The following is a 21,504-nucleotide window of genomic DNA, read 5'->3' as shown; positions in this document are numbered from 1 at the left end:
GTTGAAGTTTTAAAGTATCCTTTGCAGTGGAGACTCAGAGCAGCAATAGCAGCAAGAGGTCTCAGTTCCACAGACAACACGTGTGGCTGTGTGCACCGTATTCCTGTGTAACGAAGATGGCTTCTGTCGCAAGGTATTTAAAACTGAAATATGCAGTAGAATACAATGGACACATTCAGCACTATTTCACTGAAGGCAATTGTATATAGCCTAATATTTAATTAAAGTATGGTACAGTAGATATTAATGAGAAGACTTCTATTCGAAGACCTTAAATTGATCTTGACAGAATAAGAAGTTTAAACGAGACCTCCTTATCAAAGTACATTTAAAAAAAAACAACTGTAAGGAAAGACTATGGCTGTAAAGTTCAGTGGAAAATAAGTATGTGCATTTAAAAGTTTTGGTTATGGATCAAAGTAACTGTATTAGTATGCAACTGCAATTATAACCATCATTAGATATAAAGCATAGAAAAACCAACACATTAAAGAGCCAGACAAAGTGCATCATTGTGAAAAGAGTGTTTAAAGTGTTTTCTATGTAAGTACAACCAGGGGGGATTAAATTTGCAAACATTTCTGAAAGAGAGCATAAGGGAGTCTCCTGGAAGGAGGCTCAAATGCAGTCAGCATTTTTTTCTTCTAAAGAAGCTATTCCTTGGGCTGAAATTCTTTAAACTTTCTTTCACCCCAGAGGAGAAACTTTTAAGAAAAGCTAGAACAGAACTTTTTTGCTATATTTCACTGTATTTAAAAGTTGTTTCCTATGTTATTAAGCAAATTGTTGTGTGGGTTTTTTGTCTTGAACTGACTAAAAAATGGTTTTGCTAGAAATGCTTAAAACTTAGCATACTCATAGTCCTCTGAGGAATGCATACTCTGCCAAGTTTGAAATCACTTGGAATAGAAAAAAGGTCTGAGTAAATCTTGCATACTGTGCTACATTTTTTACTGATTTGTGAACAACATGCTGATGCTTAGCGTGAGTTGTACAGTTTGTCTGATCTATGCAATGAAATAAACACAGCTGCATTTATTACAGTGATTGCATAATCACATATTTTGTACCCACAAACTTTTGTGAATATTCAGATAGCAGTACGTGCTAAAAGTCCTAATTTATTTTCTCTAATACCGCCCTCAATTTATTTTGAATTTTATATAAGGTGTTTTTTTTGGTACAAGTTAGAAATTCTAATATTTATGCTTCTGCAATACCAGTCATTCAGATTGTTTATACTTGTTATAAAATAGTGGTATTGTCACCACACAGGTCATAGAAAATACAAATGTACCAGCAGTCAGAGGTATCACTTTTAGTTTCCTACTTTGGAGGTGTGTAGATCTTCAGCTGTTATTTCATGTAGTGTAGACTTCGCCACTCAGTGTAATTTCTCGATAGCCATAAAATAGCTTTGCCCTTCAGTGTCACGGTTCCAAACCAGTATTTTGAAATTTGAAAATATTTCATTGCTGGTCTTTTTATTAGCAATATGCCCGTCTCTGAGATTCATAGGGTACATAAACAGAAACACTGAGCTTTGCAGTGTGAACACATTGAAACTCATTCCAACCAGTCAAAAGGTAGGTGAAATTATGCAGAGCACGTGGTAAGATTCGATAAGCTAACCAAGGCATCAAGAGACCTTTTAATGATCTAGCACGGTGGTGCTTCCCAAATAAATATTTTTAAAAGTCAGTTTAAAACCCCCCAAAATCTTTTTCTGGAGTGTAGCAAAGAAATCACACTGTAAATACCCAAAGCATGAATAATACACTGAACTTATTTAGGAAATATTTTGTCACTGTCTTTTTTTTTTTATCAGAAGGATTTAACGGGTACCCAAAACATTCAAAAATTTGAGGGGTGACTTCAGGCAGTGGCAAAGTCTGTTGCAGATTGCTGAGCACAGCCCTGCTATAATTTACCAGCGACTGGTTCATCCATGGTGTAGATCACAGTGATGAACTATGCTAACTTGCAAGGAAGAGAATGGGAAAATCTGCATGGGTTGATGGATGGTCTGCCATGCTCTGCATCTTTCCAGTGCCTGAAGCCTATATTTGCCTGTGAGGCGTGAGCTGCTGCAAAGTATCAAAAATCATTTGTCACTGACTGGCATACCACTCATCTGTGTTCATCAACTGAAACACAACAGGGCTGGACGTTTTAATAAAAGCGGTGTACACGTAGTTATGGCAAGTACTTTGCTGTAGTTGTAGTGACTAATCATGGGAAGCTAATACCTTGGGAAAAGTTAAGTTCTACTTTCGTGAACAGTACAGTCTGTATATTAGGGGAGCAATTTAAGTGGCTCCCCTTCACTGGGTGCATTGTTTGTCCTGAGCCATTCATTCAGGAACATAATCAGCCTAGTTAAAAGAATGCAATTTCAAGTCTTGTTTGACTGAATTGGTTTTGAACTGTTTTAGTTTTTTTTAGTTAAGGTATTTAGTTAATGAATTAAAATGTAAACTGTGTAATTACTTCAAGGGATACCACATATAACACGATTAGAGTAGATATAAATGTAGTCAGTGTCTTATATAAATAAAAATTTCATATGGAATTTACAAAAGCTTTCAACACAAACTGTTCTTATTAAAGCTAGGGACAGCAACAAAAGACTTTGCTCAGCATTTATAACATCGCCATATGTCGAGTCTGATTTTCAGCCTGTGATCACTCCAGCCTTTGTTTTTCCAGATTTTTTTCTTCTCACATTCCTGTCCTACGGTGATTTGTTGTATACATACTGGTAGCTATGTAAGTCAGTAATAATTAATAATTATACTGTTAGTATTTAGAGGACTGTAAGTGCTTGTGAAGCAGAAGCCTAAACACTTTTCAGTTAAAAAAAGAGGTAAGTTCCTTTTTTTCCATTAAAAAAAAAGAGGTAAGTTCCTTTATATCAGAAGTTTCTTCTGGCACATAGGAAGTGAGGAATTCACTTTGTTGAAAGGCACAGAAGTGCACTGCCTCAACCAAATGAAGAAAATTGGTATGGCAGCTCTAGAAGTAATGTTACCAATCCACTGAGATGATCTCTCAGCAACTTGGTTTCTCTATAGGCAGATTCAGCTTGGGGATGTTTCCATTTTCCAGGAACTGGAATCTTAGAGGCAAGTTGTCTCTGAGCCCCGCACTACCATGGTGGCTGTCATCTCTTTGCACTGTAGTTCTGTTGAAAATGAGGACCAAAAGTATCTAATCATCACTATGTGCTTTCAGCTCTGAGCAGGGGTGTAATGCTATACTCATGTTTTCATAGGCTCTATGGTCTCTCAAATGTTTTTCTATTCACACCCTAGATTTTCCCCCACCATTCTGTTCCCCTGAGAATGATACTACATATTGTTGTGGCTTGAAGTGCAGATAATGAGAGCAGATTTTTCTGCAATTTCTTCACAGCGTGTCAGCGGCCTCATTTTATGCAGCACACTGCAGCAGCTCTGTGCTGAGAACTTGAGATGCTTGCTGAGCAGGCTACAGAACTTGAACTCAGAAATGGACCTTCTTTTCTAAATTCACAAAGTATTTTCTCAGGTATTTAAAGATGTTCTTCAAAATTGGTATTATTACGTACCATCTTCACGTTCTTACCTCTAATGATCAGCTTCTTTGTCCGTTCAATAGAAGTTATTATGGTGCTTCATAGCTTCCCTACCATGCTTAGAGGGGAACACAGCTTGGGAAAAAGACCCCTGAAACATTATTTTCAGCTCTCATAGATACTTGCACAAATTGAAGGTACTTACTAGAAGCAGAAGTTTGATTTTTTATTATTATTTCAAGAGTAACTCAAGATACTATTTTATATAAATCACAGTATTAAAACCCATTAATATATATGGTTTCAGATGAAGCATTTTTACTCTGGTTACTAGACCTTTTATTGTGGCTAAAACAGAAAAAAATATACAACAACCTGTAAGTTTCTGCTGCAGATCTTATATGCTACAAGCAAGAGAAGTGTACAAAGTGCACAGATTACATGTCATATAGATATCTCTGTCAGCTTGTCTCATCTGTTGAAGGTAAGCCCAGCCCTAAATCTTGTCTTGCCTTTTTCAAATTCTAATTGTTATTCATTTAATGCTAAAAGATCTGAACTCTTCCTACAACTCCACTTCTCTATGCATAGGATGAAGTTTAATGAAGCAGCTGAGCCAATCACATATACTGTATGCTGTTGAAGAGAGGTGTCCCTGCTCCTCCATTTTCCCCTGCTCGTTCCTGACCATGTCCTATAACCATTTTACTAGCACCAGTTCTGACACTTGTTAAAGCTCTCATGAAGCTGATTCAACTTACTAAACCAGCACAAGCTACTCAATAAGGTAACAGACCAGGCCTTTCCTGGGCTAGTGGAATGAACTGGCTCAGCACAGAGTCTGGTAAGTGCGAGGGTGAGCCCAGAGGGGACTGGACCATGCATCTGTGAGCAGGAATGGAGGGAAGGAAGCAGGAGTGGGAGAGCTCTTCTTTTCGTGGCAAAGAGCTGCGAGGTCTGTCTGGCTGTGTTGTCGAATCATACCCTGAGGCTATCACAACTACTGCTTCCTTCGTGATATCATTCCTACTGCAGTCAGCATTGATTGTTCCATTGCACAATTGCTAGCATGGGTTTTATCCAAAGATAGCTATGTAAAGATAGAAAAATGAGAAGGGGTTTGAGAGTTTTTAAGCTGGCAGAACATAGTGTGCTGACTCTTGCACTTGTGTAGATCTGCGGAGCTCTGTAGCTCTGAAGAGCACAGGGACCAGCTGGCAGAACAACCCCCAAGTTCTAAACCACAGGCTGGACAGATCTGAAAAATAAGTTAGCTTAATGTTAGGATTGAGAAAAGAGAGCAGGGACAGAAAAATCACTGGAACTGGTGCACAAAAGCACTACCCTTCCTTTAAGAGCACTCAAGAAAATATTAAACTCTTCTACTATGAAAGTATGGATACTTTTGCTGAGGAGTCGGGTTGAAGGTGTTGGAGTTACACTGCTAGCTTTGTTTAATGGTGAAGGTAATACAGTGAAGGAAATCAACAAAAATACTGCAGAAGGAAGTAGAAAAGAGAGCTCAGCTCCAGACTTCAAGCAGGTGTATGACCTGGGGATAAGCCGGAAAGGGAGAGCTTGGGGTTTCCAGAAGTTTGAAGCTCTGAACACAGAAACTATCTTCAGACACCCTTTTCAGGGAAACGGGATTTTGTAAACAACCTGTATCAGAGAAATGTCTATTATCATCCAAAAAATTCTGTTATTAGTTTCAAAGGAACATGTACAAGATCCCATTTTTGGACAAGGAGGGAGTCTTCTGAGCTATGTTGGATAAGGATTCCAGCAAACAAAAATATCGGTTACTGGCATTGGCAAACTGGAAGAAAAGTGGTCATCAGAAGTTCTACTGCATCATCAACCACAGGTGATCTTCAGTCTGGTGTGCAGATTTAAAGAAACCCAGCAAAACACCTAGCATTTTTCTGTGGTAATTATTTGTTAATATTTATATACAGCAAAATAAGTATGCAGTCATGAGCGACAGATCACAAAAGAACATGGCTAAATTCTGGTACCATTGAAATGAATAGCAACATTCAATTTGACTTCCACAGATCCTTGTACTAATAATGTAAAATTCGAATTTACTTAAATGAGCAATTCAGGGAAATTTTGTTAGGGAGTCAGATATACTCCCTATTTTCTGCATATCTTATGCAGGCTTCTCTGAAGAAGGTTTTTTTGTTGAAGACAGAAATGTATTATAATTGGAAGAGTCCAGTGTCTGAACAAGACTGGGAGCATCCACATACTTTTGGTTAACCAGGAAAAAATAAAATGTCAGAAAACATCTTTCTCTTGCAGAATTGCCTCTATTTTAAGCCTACACCAAACTTGTACAGCTGAAAAGCCAAAGTAACTCAAAAATACAGAGGCTGACCATGTGCCCAGAACACTGCTTTCTAAATTACAAACCAGAGCTTATTAGGGGAGCAACTGAGAGCTCAACAAAATAAAAACAAAACCCAACCCCAACATACTGTTGTTTATGTCAAAGTATCAAATCAGTTGTTTTTTCCTAGCATACATAGTCAGATAGTTTGAACCTGTGGGCTCAGTTGAACCCGGTGATCCCAGCCAACCACTTCTAAACCACCTGCTTGGCATGTAACTATAATTTGAGGAAGAGCTGATGTCTAATGTTTAGTGGTTGGCTAAATGACTCTTGGTAGTACTGCTCCCCCTTTGCTTCTGACAGCCCAAATGGATTGCAGAAGCAAGTAGAGGGCAGGGCAGCATTACACCCGCTACAGGCAATGAGTAACTTCCACAAGACTTGTTTTCCCTTTCTTGAAATAGAACATGGAAGTTACTGCATACTTAATTCGGTAATTTAACTTGAGGCTTAAAAGCAAGCTTGAAGCAAGTAACCTATAATTCAGACATAGTGAACTTCCCAGTGCTAGCATGGAAATCAATATTGAATTGAAGAATTTAGCAGTTTCCACCGTCCTTTCATCTGTCCTCCTCCTTTGCATCTCCTGTTCTCCAGACTCGGTCCCTGAGAACATCTGCCATTCCCGATAGAGGGTATTTGAGGCTACAGGGGGTGTCAGAGCCAGGAAGGACCCTGATTCACAGCTCCACCGCGCCGAGCTGCCTCGGTGAAAGCCCCTGCTGCCCGCTTGGCTAGTCGAGCTCCTCCAAGGGCGGCAGCTCAATGCAAAGCAGCCCACGGCGCTGACACGCGCTTGCAGGGCCGCGGCCGTGCGGAGCCTGCGCGGCCACCGTGGGCACCGACCGGCGTGAGAGCGGCGGCGGCGGCGCGGCACGAACAGGCGGTGCCGGCTGCGGCCCCGCTCCGGCCCTTTCGCCCCGCGCGCAAGCTGCTGTCTCCGTTCCGGCGGAAAGGGGGAGCTCTGCAGGAGGAGCATGATAAAAAAGCATCCTCAGCGCGGCCAAAATGCCAGAATACTTCCCAGGGAAGCCGCCTGAAGCAGCCAGTTGGCATGGGCACCCAGACGTGTCCGTAAGAAAGTCTGCATTTCTGCTGAACTCAGAAATTTTAAATGCTTCCTTTCTAACATGATGAATACTCTAAATCTCCAACTGTAGCAGTGTCCATAATCTCCTTTTCCCTTCTTACACCCCATCCTTTTGCACAGGAGGGAACCAACTCTGAGCCCATAATTTACTGGTAACAATTTGTCAATATTCATATTTCATAATGATTCAATATTTACATTTTTCACACCCGTTTTCCTGATTATTCCATACAATAACATCCTGTCCCAGAAAAAGAGACCCGAGCAAATTTATGAGAAATAAGTATTACTCTGGAATAAACATAGAGACTTTGTTTCTTTCAATAGTAGCAGTGCATTCTTCAATTCAGACTTCTTTTTTAACTTGGTTTAACTGTCAGTGTTGAAAAGACCTTACTTTTTGGAGATATTATTCCTGCCAGAAGTATTCAGGATATCAGAGCAGTTCATTTTCCAGTCTGCAAACATAAGAACCGGTGAAATAGGTCCACTGCCAGTGAAATTCATCTATTTCACAATAGCTGAGGATCTTCACTGCCTTTAAGTGTTGCCTAGAGTTTTGACTTAAGTAACTTTAAGTCGAAATTATCCCTTGGGCCCAAATATTCTCCTTTGGGCCCAAATCTGTATTAAATACTGTCTTTTTCTTGCTTACACATAAGAACTTGCAAAAATATTTGCAACATCAAGATCTAGATCGGAATTTTCTCTAGTAAGAAAGGATATTAGAGTGCTAAATTTATCCTTTAAAACTACCTATTACTAAAGCTTCAAGCAAAATAAAAATGAGTATTTTCCAATCAAACATATGCACATGGTTTTATGGTAAGCATCAGTCTCAGCAGATAAGTTTTTGGTTTTTTTTCAGCTGACACCTGAACTGTATTCTTTGCCTGTTTTCTTCATAGTGTGTTTTATATTTGAGTCTACCTAGCACTTCCCCTTAATACTCATACAGTTTATACATACAGATATAAAGCTACACTTCTCCTAATTCAAGTATCCCAGAGCACAGGCTATAGTTTTTATCAAATGACTATGCCAAACAAACACGTCTCAGAACTAATGAAGCCATTATGTCCCAAAATAAAAACAAGAATTTAATGTGAAAGAATGACTGCTTTCCATCTTCTCTTAATCAATACTGACAGTTTCCCTATTGCAAGACTATTGCTTAGGATTCCTTATGCGTTTAACCCCGATTAAACACCATTTAGCCTGTTTGCACCATATTACCTTTCATTAATTTCTACAAATATTACACATACACACTCAATTTTATTATCTGTAACAGAAAATCAGAGGAAGTTTTCCAAGCTGTGAAGTTAGTATTGGTGACTTGTTTGGGCTGATGTCTGGAGAAAGGTGTTTTTGTTCTTTAACACCGGATTGTGTTGCTTTATTTAAAGTAAAAGTTGAAGATAAAAGCCTCTCTTGCTTAATGTATGAGAAGAATTAGTGACTTGCAATTTTTGCATACGAGTATCGCCTTGAAAGTATTTCCTGTTAATTCTTGTGTGTACCACTCAGTTGTTTGGTTTGGTTTCCATTGTCTGTGGTCTTGCCCTCAAACTCGTACAGGCACCAAGGAGCTTCGGAAAAACTACTGGTGGAATTGTTTCCTTCAAGTTTCCCTCAAGTAACTGAGGCTAAAGCTACACAGGAGAATTCCTACAATTCACAACACTGTTACAAATTATGCTGCCCTAAGATGCCAATGGGAGGGACAGATGGAGCTGTCCTGGATCCTTCCTCCTCCAGCTGGTCCTGTTTCTTTCATCACCTAGAACTCATCAGCAGCTGCTGCACAGGGCACATAGTGCTGGCTACAGGGTGAAACGGGACCATAAGACCGCTTCTCCCCAGAGCACTTTTTTTACAAGTCTGGGGCTTTGTTCCTCTTTTTACCATACAGCAGAAATGCAGAGTCAGTAGGCTGTTGCCCAATTAAAAGTCAAATAGTAGCTGTTGGCATTTGCTAGTAGACTAAGTTGGTTTTTATGGGAAATAACCCCTTGGAGCAGTCATCTCAGTGAAAGTGCATCCTGATTTTGTCTTACATAGGCAAAAGGCAGGAGACTGTAAGGACTAAACGGGTGCCTCCAGTCGAGAATCATGTACTGGGGTGATGTTTGAGACTGTGACCCTTGACGTCGTGCTCTTCCTCCCCTGCCTTTGAATAACATCTCCGGCTTGAGCGGCGGTGAGGCAGGGGAGGAGGCCGAGGCGAGAAGCTTGCTCCATTTCGCAGGGCAGGGCAAGGGGGCCGGGGCCGGTGTCAGTGTCCCTCCGGCGCTGCTGGGTGGTGCGGGGCCGGCCGGGCGGGCAGGCAGGCACGCACCGGCTACCTTTGCTGTTGGCTCGCCGGGAAGGGTGAGGCTCTGGCAGAAGCTCCAGTTCGGGGAGCCACAGGTAGGCGGCGGCCTCTTTTTCTTTTCCCAGGTTTGTGGAGGCTTTTTTCCCCCTTTTTCTCCTCCTCTCTCTCTCTCTCTCTCTCTCTCTCTCTCTCTCTCTCTCTCTCTCTAGCTCTCTCTCTCTAGCTCTCTCTCTCTCTCTAGCTCTCTCTCTAGCTCTCTCTAGCTCTCTCTAGCTCTCTCTAGCTCTCTCTCTAGCTCTCGCTTTCCGGGTTGGGAGTTTGGTGCGTTCAGAAAAGTGCCTGCCCCAGCGTGGGGTTCCCCAGGTGGGGTTGCTCTGGGCTTTTCTCTCTCCCCTCCTCCTTCTCCTCCTCCCCCCCCTTCTCCCCCTGGCTGCCTTCCCTTCTTTGTGGCTGTATCCAGGGCGCTTTAGCCCCCCTCCCACGCTTCCTCCTCCCCCCCCCATCTCTACTTCGGGGAGAGAAAGCCGGGCTCTTTCCTGCCTCCTGGCCGCCGGGAAGCGCCGCGCCGCCGCGGGCTCTCCCTGCGCCCGCCGAGCGGCGGTGCTGCCGCTGCAGCCGCCCGGCTCCGGCTCCGGCCCCGGCCCGGGCCGCGCCCGCACATGGGCGCCGCGCGGGGCTGCCCCTGCGCCCAGGCGGCGGCGACTGCTACCCCCCGGCTCCGGCGAGCTTAGCGCCCGTCTTGGTTCATCTGCTGCTGCTCTCTCTTTCTGAACTTTTGTCACCGCCGCCGCTTTGCGAATGAAGACTTCTTGCGCCGGGGACGCCTAGCTTCCCCGCCCCGGCTTACCTTGCCCTGCTCGCCCTCCTTTCCCCGGCCGCGATGCCTTTCCCCCTGCGGACCCTGGAGCCGCTGAAGCTGTGCAGGTTGGAGGAGGGCGGCGGGGATGGCGCCGCGGACGCGGAGCGGGGCGGCCCGGCGCAGGGGGACAAAGCCGCGGCGGCAGAGGGGGGCGGCGGGCGCCGCCGCGGCGCGGTGCCGCTCTTCAGCGCGCTGGAGCAGGTCAGCTCGTACGCCCTGGTGTCGCTACTCATGCAGCTCTCCGACCTCTCCCGCTGCGCCGACGACATCTTCGGCGGGATCCTCGGCGAGGCGGACTCGCTGTGCCACCGCAGCGCCCGGCTCCAGCGCCGCCTCGGCGCCCTGGAGGCGCTTCTCGCCCGCCTCGACCACCGCAAAGTCAAAATCCGTGAGTGCCCCCTGCCCCCCCCGGGCTGCGCGCCGCACGTGTCGCTGCGTGAGGGGGGACGCGCTGCGCAGCGCCCGGCGCGGCGGGAGGTAGCGGGCGCTGGGGGGAGCTGCGGCGTTTGCCGCGCTGAAGAAAGAGGAAAAAAACCAACCCGAAACTGAGGGGAGCTGAAGCGGGGCTCGCCCCGCGGGACGCCCCCGTCCGGCGGCGGCTCCCGGGGGCAGCGCGGTCCTGCCGGCGGCCCCCGCGGGCGCGGCGCGCTACAGCCCCGGCGGCCCCCGCGGAGCCTGCCCGCCCGTTCGTGTGCTTCCTTGTCGGCGCGGCCCTTCGTGGGGCTGCCTCCCCCCTGCCCCGCCGCTGCTCCGGGTTTCGTCCCAGCGGCTCCGGTGCGCGGGGCGGCCGGAGCGCGCCGCTGGCCGCGGGCGGGGGCAGCGGCGGGGCTCCGGCCGCTGTTGTTTTTGCGGTGCCTCTGCCGGGCACCAAGTAACTGACCGGAGAGAGGGGGCTGCGGGGAGGCCAGCGAGGTGGCACGAGGGCTGAGGGGAGCCGGCTGGTTTTCAGCACCTCCAGCACCGGGAGATAGCTCGCTAATCCCACGGGGGAGGGGTGGGGGGTTGTTTATATATTTATGCCAGGGTTATGCTAGTTTTGAGTCGGCTGGGCTTCTGACAGCTCAGCCCACATGCCTGATTAATTCTTTTGTATGTACACGGGAAGACCTCAGTAAGTAGAAACCTGGGTATGCTTTGCAGCTATTTCTGTATGCCTCAGTTCTCCTGCGCTGCTGCTCGCTCTTACGAGCCTCTGCTGCATCCAGACTGATCCTAAGCTTGTAGTTGTAACTTCATACAGAGCACAGACAGCTAGGTTCAGATTTGGCCTTGGATACTTAACTAGCGGCAGTTTGGGGAAGTTTTTGTTAGGTTCCTTCTGGCAGTCTGTGAATCAGCCCTCGGAAGCGCCTGATTGTGGAAAGCTGTGCAGCTACCCAGAGCTATAGAGCAAGTCTTTTCCAAGCTTTGTCCAACTTTAGAGGAAGGAGCATGTAAAAATTGTATTTGCTACATGTAGTTTTATTTCTGTTTGTCTTGGCTCTGCACAGAGTAAGTGAAAGATGGCTTTCAGCATCAGCTTAGCTTCCTTAGTGTTTGAAACATTCACAAACCTTAAGAACTGTGTTGCTACTTCTGTGGTAGCACTATATAGTGCAAGCCTATCCTAAATAGTATTGCTGCTCTAAGACCATTGATAGTTTTCTTCCAAGTGGAAGTAGAAAGTTTGCTTCACGTGTGGTATACTTAAGAGCCAAATTGATTATGAAGGCCTTTCACAGACAGATCCAGTGAAAATGGACCCTGTATGAGTAACACATCTATTTTACTGCAGAATTATTCCTTATGGTATACTTCAGTGATGATTTTTTTTCTTTCTTTCTTTTTTTTTTTTTTTTTTTTTTTGTCTTCCTCAAAGGAAGAAATTGTCATCACCCTTATTGAAAAGCTACTTCTGTGGTTCATAAGTGTTAGGCTAATGTTTTGTGATATCCTGTTTGTTTTTGGCTGTTTTTAACACTGACAAACTGAAGTAACTTCTCTTCCTCACCAGAACAGGTAGATCCTTTTTTCCCCCAATATAGATAGATAGTTATGTTAGCTTAAAGGCTGACTTGCACAGGCATGGGAATAGTAGGAATATTTGTAGTAGGGTGGTATGTTGCACTGATGTGCTGATGTAAAGCAGAATTTATCTCTTTAAAAGAGAGAGCTCATTATCATACCAGACTGATGCAACCTATCTCAAGTGGAGGTTGAAATGAGACTAGCACTGCACTCTACAAACCCTGGAATTTGATGCATGTCAGACATTTGGTTCCTGTATTCTCTCTTCGTCACAATGTGGCCCAAGTTATATATTTACTATTAAAATTTTTTTCATAGTAACTCAGTTCTTTGAGCTAAGCCTGTTACTGTTTTTAATTTGATAGGTTTTGCTCTTGTCATTGCAATTCCCAAAACTGGCCGTAGTTCTTATGTTTGGCTTTCCCCATTTGATTTTAAATTCTTTGTTGATTAGCATTTCCATTGTCAAATTTCATTTTATTTTTTAGCAGTTGCATTGCTGCTGCTAATATTTAGTTTACTGTTTAAAAAAATCTCATTTATTGAGTTCTAATGAATCGATGATTATTTCTGATCTTTTTTTTAATTGTATGAAAGAGCCTTCTTGTAAAGTAAGGTTATTTTACTTGGCTGCCTGTCATAAAGAACTGATATTCAGGCTAACCATGTTGACACTAAGTTGCACATTATGTCATGTCAATTCTCTTGTTACATGCTTTCTTCATATTGTAATCTGGGCAGTGAGGTTGGGTGTTATGATCAGTTGTAGTTAACATCATGAACTCATCCATAATGGAAGCTGTCAAGGCTTGTCTGCAAATTTAACCCTGTTGCTGGCATTGAAGGTAAATATGTGCAAAACAAAGAGAATGGTTTAATTATGCTGGCTTTGTTAGGAAACAGTGACAAGGGTTTTCTTTTTTTTCTTTCCCATTTCTGAAGGTGCAGAAGCTTCCCAGAGGAAACTGTTGTCTGGAGGGGACTCTGGGAGGAACAAAGACTGTAAACTATTTAAATTTCTTTCCCATTTACCAGATTCCCATTGCTTGTAAACACTTTTTGAGGGAAAAATATTGCAAACTTGAGCATCTGTTGTGGTGCACAGGTCCCTTGTGAATGACATGGCACCTGATGACTTGTTTTGGTCTGGCTGTTGAGGCTATGGGACATTGCTTTTCAAATCATGGGTGATCTCTATGCGAAGAAATGATTTCTGAGCGCTTGGTGGGGCCAAGACAATAATTGCTTCTTGGAACTGAAGGTTCTCAGATGATTTTTGTGATCACAGCATATTACATGAGATGCACCAGAGGAGGACTGGCAAGCCTCTAATATGGGTCGCAGCAATTTTTTAGGAGGTAGTTGTGGACAGGCAGGTGATACATGAAACTATGCTTTGTATGTTCCCAGAGCTTGGGAAAGTATGTAGTTTGGGAACGTGAGGTGTTTTGGTGTGAATTATCATTTTATTTCAAAATACAGTTTCCACATGGTGTTTTTCAGATACCTGGGGGTCTATTAAAGTTTGTTCATCACAGTGCTAAGGTGCATGTGTGAAGAGGGAATGAAGACATTACAAAACTCTTTGCCTGCAATTAGTCATTCTTCACGCAGTCATGAACTGTCTGGCTGTACAATGTGTTCTCACATGTGTGCCAGACCAATATGCCCCTAGATGTTGCTATCATATGTGTGTGTGTATCTATATTATATACATAAATAAGAGTATTAGTAGTTAAATGTATCTTGAAAGATTCCAGTTGTTTCTCTTCTGTTATATACTTTTTGCTATCACTTATTGAATTGAATGTATTAGTTAAAGTACATCCAGTCATTCTGCTATATGCACAAGAACTTTCAGTTTTCACAAATGGGTTAATAATGTTCTGTGTTGCAGTAGGCTTTACATGTTTGCAATCCTTACGGGGGGGATTTTTCTCACTTATTGAGACTGGTTGGATTTCTGTAATGTCCTTCAACTGGGAGGCCTGCTTTCCTAGTGTGTTACACAAGTGTGCCTCACATGCTCTGGTGGTTTAGTTTCATGTGTGCTTCAGGATATTGAAGGTAGCCGTCAGTTGTATGTGATCTTAGCAGTCATTCCCAGTGCTCAGCAGTGATGGTGGGCTTCACTGGCATGGTTTGGCTCTTGGTTTGGTTTGACTTAAGCTCTTTGTTTCTGGTGATAGAGTACCTGCTGTTTATGTCCTCTGACTTAGAAACTTGCACTTGAATTTTCTTTCTTTCTTTTTTTTTTTAATTTAAGTATATTTTAAGGCCATTTGATAAAATGCTTTCTTAAGACTAAATATGTTGTGCCGTAAGAAGGGACATTGAAACATGAGGAATGTCCCTCTGAAGCTGATGACTGGTTTATAACTCATGGTGGTGGGAGACTCTAATGGCTCAAGATGATTTATAAAATTTAAGTACTGTATGTAGTACTTTTGAATTTAGTTAAACTGCAGTAGCCACTTCTAGAGAATTAATTAGATTCAGTAGATTTTTAACACTTTTTCATCAGCTTTTCATTAAGCCTAGGTGCATTATTGTGTTTTGCATGATGTGTTGTTATATATTTCCAGCACACAATTGCCTTTACACCACAGAACTTGCCTAACAGCTTTTCATCTCCTAGACGCTGAGCATCTGTATCTGTGACCTAGCGTTAAGTGATGTTGTTTTCTTTGTCTTTAGCTCTTAAATGTCAGGGTGGGTGAGGATAAATGCCTCTTTGAAGTGATCAGGGCGCATCAAAAGGCGTATGATGGCAGCAGAGCATCTTGTGGGAATTACAAGGCAGCTCTTGGAAATGCTGTGAGGCCCTGGACAGTCATTGTTTTTGTAGGGAGTAAAGGAGGACACTTTTTCCATTAACATTCCTCTTCCACAGTCAGCAGGTATTTGTGCAAAAGCTAACATTGCTGTTCTTTTCAGTGGATCCTAATGGTTTGACAGAGTGGAAGGCTGTCCCTGCTGTCTTCTGTGCTATCGATTTTTTGGTCTTTCTGAAGAGATGTTGGAGAAATGCTGGGAGGTGAACCTAACGACAATTTCTGATTCAGTTTCTCCAGTAGTAAGAAAGGGTTTTGGCCTGTCGTAACTCCTACTATAACGACAAGAAACTGATCCTGTGGGAGGGAGGAAATGCTACCTCCTAATTATTGTTGTTCAAAATTCTTCAGTGTCTGGTTTTAAAGGCACAGCATCATCATTTTATGTTCATGCAGAACGTATGTATACATATGTGTATATTTTTCCAAGTTCAAGCACGCTAATCAAAGTGAGCTTGGGGGATGGGGCATATGGCTTTCTGTTTATCTGCATGGTGTAAGGACAATCCAGTTTACACTTCATCTCCTGCTATTTTGTTTAGTAAGTATTTTCCACTCTTTGTGTGTAAGGCAGTGCTGGAGCACATTTCCTGCTTTAGCTGAACAGGAAGCTTTATTCAGGTTATTCCTAGGGAAACCCCTCCTCCATCCCTCACCGCCAAAAGTGAACATTATTCAAGACAGTCTCAGCAGTGGGCAAAGGATGAACCGGCTGGCTCACTTTCTGGGCTTTCTCTAGCTTCTGGTATAAGGAAAAATTGTACAAGATATGTCAGCTTGTAGTAACAAAAAGAAACCCGCTTTAAAAATGGAAGAGAACAACCCTGTCCCCCCACCCCACCACCACCACCAAGGAGTGCAGTCTAGGGAAAAATGAAAAAATCTGTTCTAACAGTATTTGGGAGCTACCATCCAGCTGTGGTACTCGACGGCTGCTTCAGGTGACCACCCGCCATGGTACTTCTCTCTGTTGCTGTGCAATCCAAAGATTCGGCAGCAAAGTTAAAACCACATTAAACAGTTAATTGCTAAATTTCCCTGGGAAAAAAAAAGAAGAAGAAATTTTACCCTGTTTGTAATTATTCAGATTGCTGCTCAGGAGCAATATAACCCTTGCTTTATTTAGCTAGTGCAAGACTAATTATCTGTGGAAATCCAACCTGACCCAAAGGAGATCTCATTTGAAATGAGCAGGAAGAAAGCCTGAATTAGAAAAAGATTTCCCATGGGCGCAGTGGGCCAGCACAGTGTCCTGCTGAATGGCAGCGCTCCAGTTGAATTCAATTTGATGAGGATTTGGCTTGCCGTTTTGAAAACAGTTGACACTCCTTGGCTCAAATTTAGAGCTGCTTTGTACATTGCTCAGAACCTATTATACAACACCTACGAACATTTATTTCCCTAGATCTTATGATTGGCTTGATCATTCAGGAAAACAGTGCTTAGGAGAGGTAGTTAATGAATTAAACATACTGTATTTAGTTGTTTTTAATTAGAATCTATTTTGAACATTCTTAGATATTTTAGAATACAATAAAATGCTGTCAGAAGTTTCTCTTCCTATTAGTATTGGCACAGTCTCGGCTTGGTTCAGTGAGAGCTAGTAATCTTGGTCTTGTGGGCTTCTCTCCTAAGCTGCTAATATGAAGCTCCTGCCGAAGAGGCATTTTTTGGGTGAACCTATTAGCAAACATAAAACAACATATTGGAAGCCACTGAAATTCCTCAAAACCTCTGTCTTGGAGTTTAAACCAACCTGTAACTAGTGGAGATTGAAATAAGGTTTTCAAGGGGGACAGGGAGCAGATTACTCCACATGTGCTTACTGATTCCTGCACCTTCCTCTGAAGCGTTTGGCGCTGGCTGCCAGCAGCAGTGGGATGCTGCGACTTGGGTAGCCAAGGCTGGGTTCTCCAGTGTGATGCTGGGGCTCTGCCACGTTTCTGGGGGAGAGAGGTGGAATCTCCATTTCATCCTTATCTCTTTCTTCTCTGCATAGTCAAATAAATGATAATATAATAAGCGCATGTGCTTTGGTTCATGTTACCTAGAACAACCATTGTAGTGTTGTGAATGGTGTAACAGGTAGCCAAAGTGGTGTGATTTATTGAAGCTTGCTCTGTATGGTAGTAGGCTGGAGTGCTTAAAGCATACAAAGAAATGATCTAGTTGTCCTAACATTCAGCCTTTATTTACATCATGTCGTCTGGAGTACCTTTTTGTACAAGCTTTGTGTGAGGTTACCCTCAGTGATCTGATAGTTGGGTTGCTGTGTATTTTTGTGTTAGGTGATTATGGAATCACCATGTATTTTTTACCTTGGGGAGAAAGTGTGGTGAGAGGTAGAAGTATGTTTATGCTTGATTTTTTTTTTTTTTTAATTCCTGTATTTCTTAAACTGCTTTGACTGCCTCCTCTGAGGAGCTGACGTTAGTGCAATACAAATAGAAAAGAAAATTGAGAAATAGGGTGAATTAAAAAATGCACTTTGAAAGGCTTGGCAATTATGCAAAGTCCTTGCTTCTTTTGTAGTCCTAACCTAGTTATCAGGTGACAAGATCAAAGTTGTCCACTGTAACAGTTAACAAGATCAACTGAACGTGGTAATTAAACGTTGTTCATGGGTGTAGGTTTGATACGAAACCTGCTGACTGGATGACAGTTTCCTAAGAGACTGGATGATATGCCACTTAAAAGACTAGAAAAAATATCTTTGTACCTGTGGGTTAAGCATAGATTAATGTGGGTGGACTTTGAAAGTTGTTTGTATTTATATAGTACAGTCTTAGTTGGGCAGGGCTTCTTCTACCTTCAGACTGTCTTGTTTTGTTTTTCTTCGTCACCTATGAGTTAGTGTTTTATGTTAGGTTGTTATTTATTTATTTATTTATTGGTCTCTTGTCCTTTAATCGGCACTGTACATATGAGATTTCGCTACACTTTATGAGAATTATGGAGAGCCAGAATATGAATGTTTTAGATCCTGCTTAATGTGGTTTCACTTTATGTCACTTTGAAATCCCAAAGCAGAGTTGTTGTGTCTGCAAAGAAAGTCAGTGCGAAGGAATTATTTTGCCATAACTCTTCTTGGTAACTTCCCTATGAGAGCCACTGGTTGTATGCAGTTTTTAAGTGAAGGCCTGATTTCTCTCCCTTCCTCCCCCCTTTTCTTTAGTAGTTTGGACTTCCCACCACACGTGTACTGTATGCTGTGGCCTGCCTCCTCTCTACTCCAAGTCCTTGTGGTTGCTCCGGCTGTGTAACAGTTTGTGCTGTCTTCTTGGCTCCTCACTGCCCGTATGATACCTGATAAAACTGGCCTTGGGCATTTCTCCTTCCGTATTTAAGTACAATACTCTGCATGTCTGCAAGTTGGTAAAATTTGGGAGGGAGGAGGAGCAACAAGTAGGATGAAGACTGCCAGAGCTCCCTGCTTTCTCAAGACAACCTAGCTTTCCTCTCGCCCCTTCCTTTTGTACGCCCAAGTGCTAGCCCCACTGTGAGGCCTTCCAGCTCGGGGCTGCAGCCAGCAGATAGCACTGTAGTAATTCCTGTCTGAATTTGTCCCTTGAATGAATAAAGCAGTCATTGTAACAGTTTTCAAGCACTTGAAAAATAAATGATCTGCAAGCTATATTGCAAAGAAGTTAATCTTTTCAGAAGTCTGAGTGTCTGTTCTCTGCAGCAAGCTTTGGGTCTCAGCAAATTGCTATAGTAGAGCTTGCAAAGATACTGGTGGTAATAACAAATAGATTTTGTTCATCTGTTGTGGCAGCCTGAAAGGAGAAAAAGCAACAAAAGTTGGTGATCAGGTCTTGCTTATCTGTGAAAACCCATCCAAATGCTTCCTATGAAAGAATGAGACTTCTGTTGGTTGGCTATAATAGTGTAAACCAAGAGCAAAAGCATTTGCACTGATTACAGTGATAGAAGTAAGAGTATGTAAGTATTACGTGAAGTGTAAAACTCAAAGGAATTCATTTTAATTTAGATCTTTGACTCAAGTTTATAACTTTTGAACTTAAAGCACATTTAAACATTTTGGTAGGTTCAGTTTTCCTATTCTACATGTCAGCAGCAAGTCCATTTTAATCTGAAATTTACTGTCTTGAGAACTGGTAGATCTGTTAAGTTAGTTGATCGGATGTGCTTATCTTTCCTTTTACTGCAGTTAGGTTTGGGCTAGCTGGAGTCTAACTAAGCAAATTATGATTCAGCTATAAGTCTTTTTTTTTTTTTTTTTTTTTAATTGACTTAGATCTTACTTTTCAGAGATTATGACTATCATAGAATGTCCCTGAAGTAAATTGGAACTATAGATGCTTGCTGTATCTGAAGAATTGAGCTACTGTATTTTTTTTTTTTTTTTTACTAGCAATAAATATTTACTTACTAACTTAAATCATAATTGAAAAACTATGAAGTGGAGATTCCAAACATAGAGAGAAATAGTGACAATGTGATTTTTTTTTCTTTCTTTCTTTTTCTTCCCCTCGTTGAATTGTCAAGTAGAAAATGAAAACAAGAGACTTCTCCAGAATATTCTGAATGGTAATATGTTGTACTTGAATGCTCTTTTTTCTCCTTAGTCCTCCCACTTTTTTTTTTCCTTTTTATAATCAAAACACTGACTAAAGAAGAGCTCTCATCAACTTCTAAGTGGTGGGATAAATATTACCACTCACTGGTTTAAATATATTATTGTAGGTTTAGTTGTTCTTACATTGGTAAGCTTTTTCAACAGTTTCTTTGAATAAGAAAGCAAGCTTAGTCTTTCTCCTGGCAATCTGACATCTGTCTTCTGTTTTCTACTTCAGCTAGTTTTGGCTTTTGGCAACAGATGGAGTTCACTTATAGGAAGCGCAGCAGGACTTGAGAGAACTGCTTTGTAGGTTATCTCTGGTGGCACCTTTTGTTCCCGTTGTATGGGAGGAAGGAGCTCCCAAGCGAATGGTGTTGGCTTTCCCTTCCTATTCAATATATAGATGAATTTGCTTGAATGCCTTGAAAAACCAAGTGATGTTTGGCTAATGGAATATCTTTAGATGTTAAAAATAAAACCTCAGAATGTTGTTAGCCGCGTGCTCTTTAGAGATGTTTAAAATATTCTGAATTAGAAAAGAGAGGCCAACTACCAGGAAACAGGAACAACCTCTTACAAAATTTATGTAAAATATATTCTCTTTTTTTGTTAGCTGTGATACTTGATTTTTAATGCAGAAGGAATACAGGAACAGCAAAGTTTGATTATACAGCAGGATTTTTTTCCCCAACTTGTTCTGGACATGTTGCAAAGAAAATACTTTTCTCTCCAATTTCCATTCATTTTTCAGTGTTTTCTTCTGACAAAATATGTATTTGATACCAAAAATGTTTCTTTACAGAAGTCTAAGAATCCAATAATTTCTGGAAATAAGTGTAAACTGTAAGATTGAGAGATATAGTCAATATGTACATTATCAGGTACTTCATTGCATTATTGTTATAGTCACTTTTATACTATTTTGATTTGTAATGCTGAAAAGGTAGAAGCCCTGTTTTCTGAAGTAGGAAAAAAAGTAGACTATCTAGAAATTTCAACGTTTTAAATATGAGAAGAGATTTAAGAAGTTTCTTCTACACTTGCTATGAAGGAGAAAGACAACTAAAATATGATAATGTTCGTAACATGCCTTGGTGTGTTAGTTCAGACACAGTTTTCCTAAATCTTGTTCTTTACATTAAATCATTTACTCATTCTAATAAAATGATAGTAGCTAGCTACTGTATGCTTCCTCCTGCTAGATTTTTTTCATAGCATGTGCATACAAAATCAAGAGTATTAAGGTGTAAACATGGTATTGATCATGAAAAGGATGTTTGCAAGGCTGAATATAGACTGTAGGGGAATGGATAGGGTGGGAAGTAGAAGAGTGATAGAACAGAAGGGTTTTATGAAAGTTGTGTTCAGGAGTCTGATGAAAGGCAAGATGGAGGAAACTGGTATAGCAACCGATCTTCAGAGGGCCAGCACCCTTCCCCATATCTCTGGGTTTTAACCTCGCATCAGAAAGCGTGTGCAGTCCTGTTGGGCAGGCTGCGACAGCATGATCCCTGCCGGGCGCAGTCCCGGGGGCTCCGACCCCGTCAGACTGCAGCTGCCCCGGCCTGGCTTGCGCAATGTGGGCTGAAAGTGGCCCCGCTGCTGTACTGGCCAAAATCCCAGGCAGCATCATGTTGGCTTCACCTAGAGCACCAGCCAGCCTCCTCCTGAGGAGGAGGAAAGCAGTGATCTTAATCTGTTTACCTTCAAACTGTTGTTATTATCATTGATTTTGTAATTATAGTCACAGTTATAATTATATAATAATTAGAATACATAATAGGGAGTGTTACTGTACTCTGTAATCATAAACCTTGCATTCAGGAAAGGTAGTAAAGCTGGAGAAAACAAGGTAAACATG

The 21,504-nt window shown here is 42.3% G+C and overlaps 1 protein-coding gene across 6 annotated transcripts in view; it reads left to right on the top strand.

The window, feature by feature from the left end:
- Positions 1-9,626: 9,626 nt before the first annotated feature.
- Positions 9,627-21,504, top strand: part of NHSL1 (NHS like 1) — a 187,003-nt gene continuing 175,125 nt past the window's right edge. For 4 of the 6 annotated variants that reach the window (XM_064509051.1, XM_064509050.1, XM_064509049.1 and 1 more), the window contains exon 1: positions 9,629-10,608. In XM_064509051.1, coding sequence (XP_064365121.1) covers positions 10,242-10,608 — 367 coding nt within the window. In that variant the 5' untranslated portion in view covers positions 9,629-10,241. Of the gene's footprint in view, positions 10,609-21,504 lie in introns of all 6 variants that reach the window. The other 2 variants (XR_010388384.1, XM_064509055.1) reach the window with 1 other exon arrangement.

This window comes from Dromaius novaehollandiae, chromosome 3 (assembly GCF_036370855.1).
Source record: "Dromaius novaehollandiae isolate bDroNov1 chromosome 3, bDroNov1.hap1, whole genome shotgun sequence".
NCBI lineage: Eukaryota > Metazoa > Chordata > Aves > Casuariiformes > Dromaiidae > Dromaius > Dromaius novaehollandiae.
This window is presented reverse-complemented; position numbering and strand designations above follow the sequence as displayed.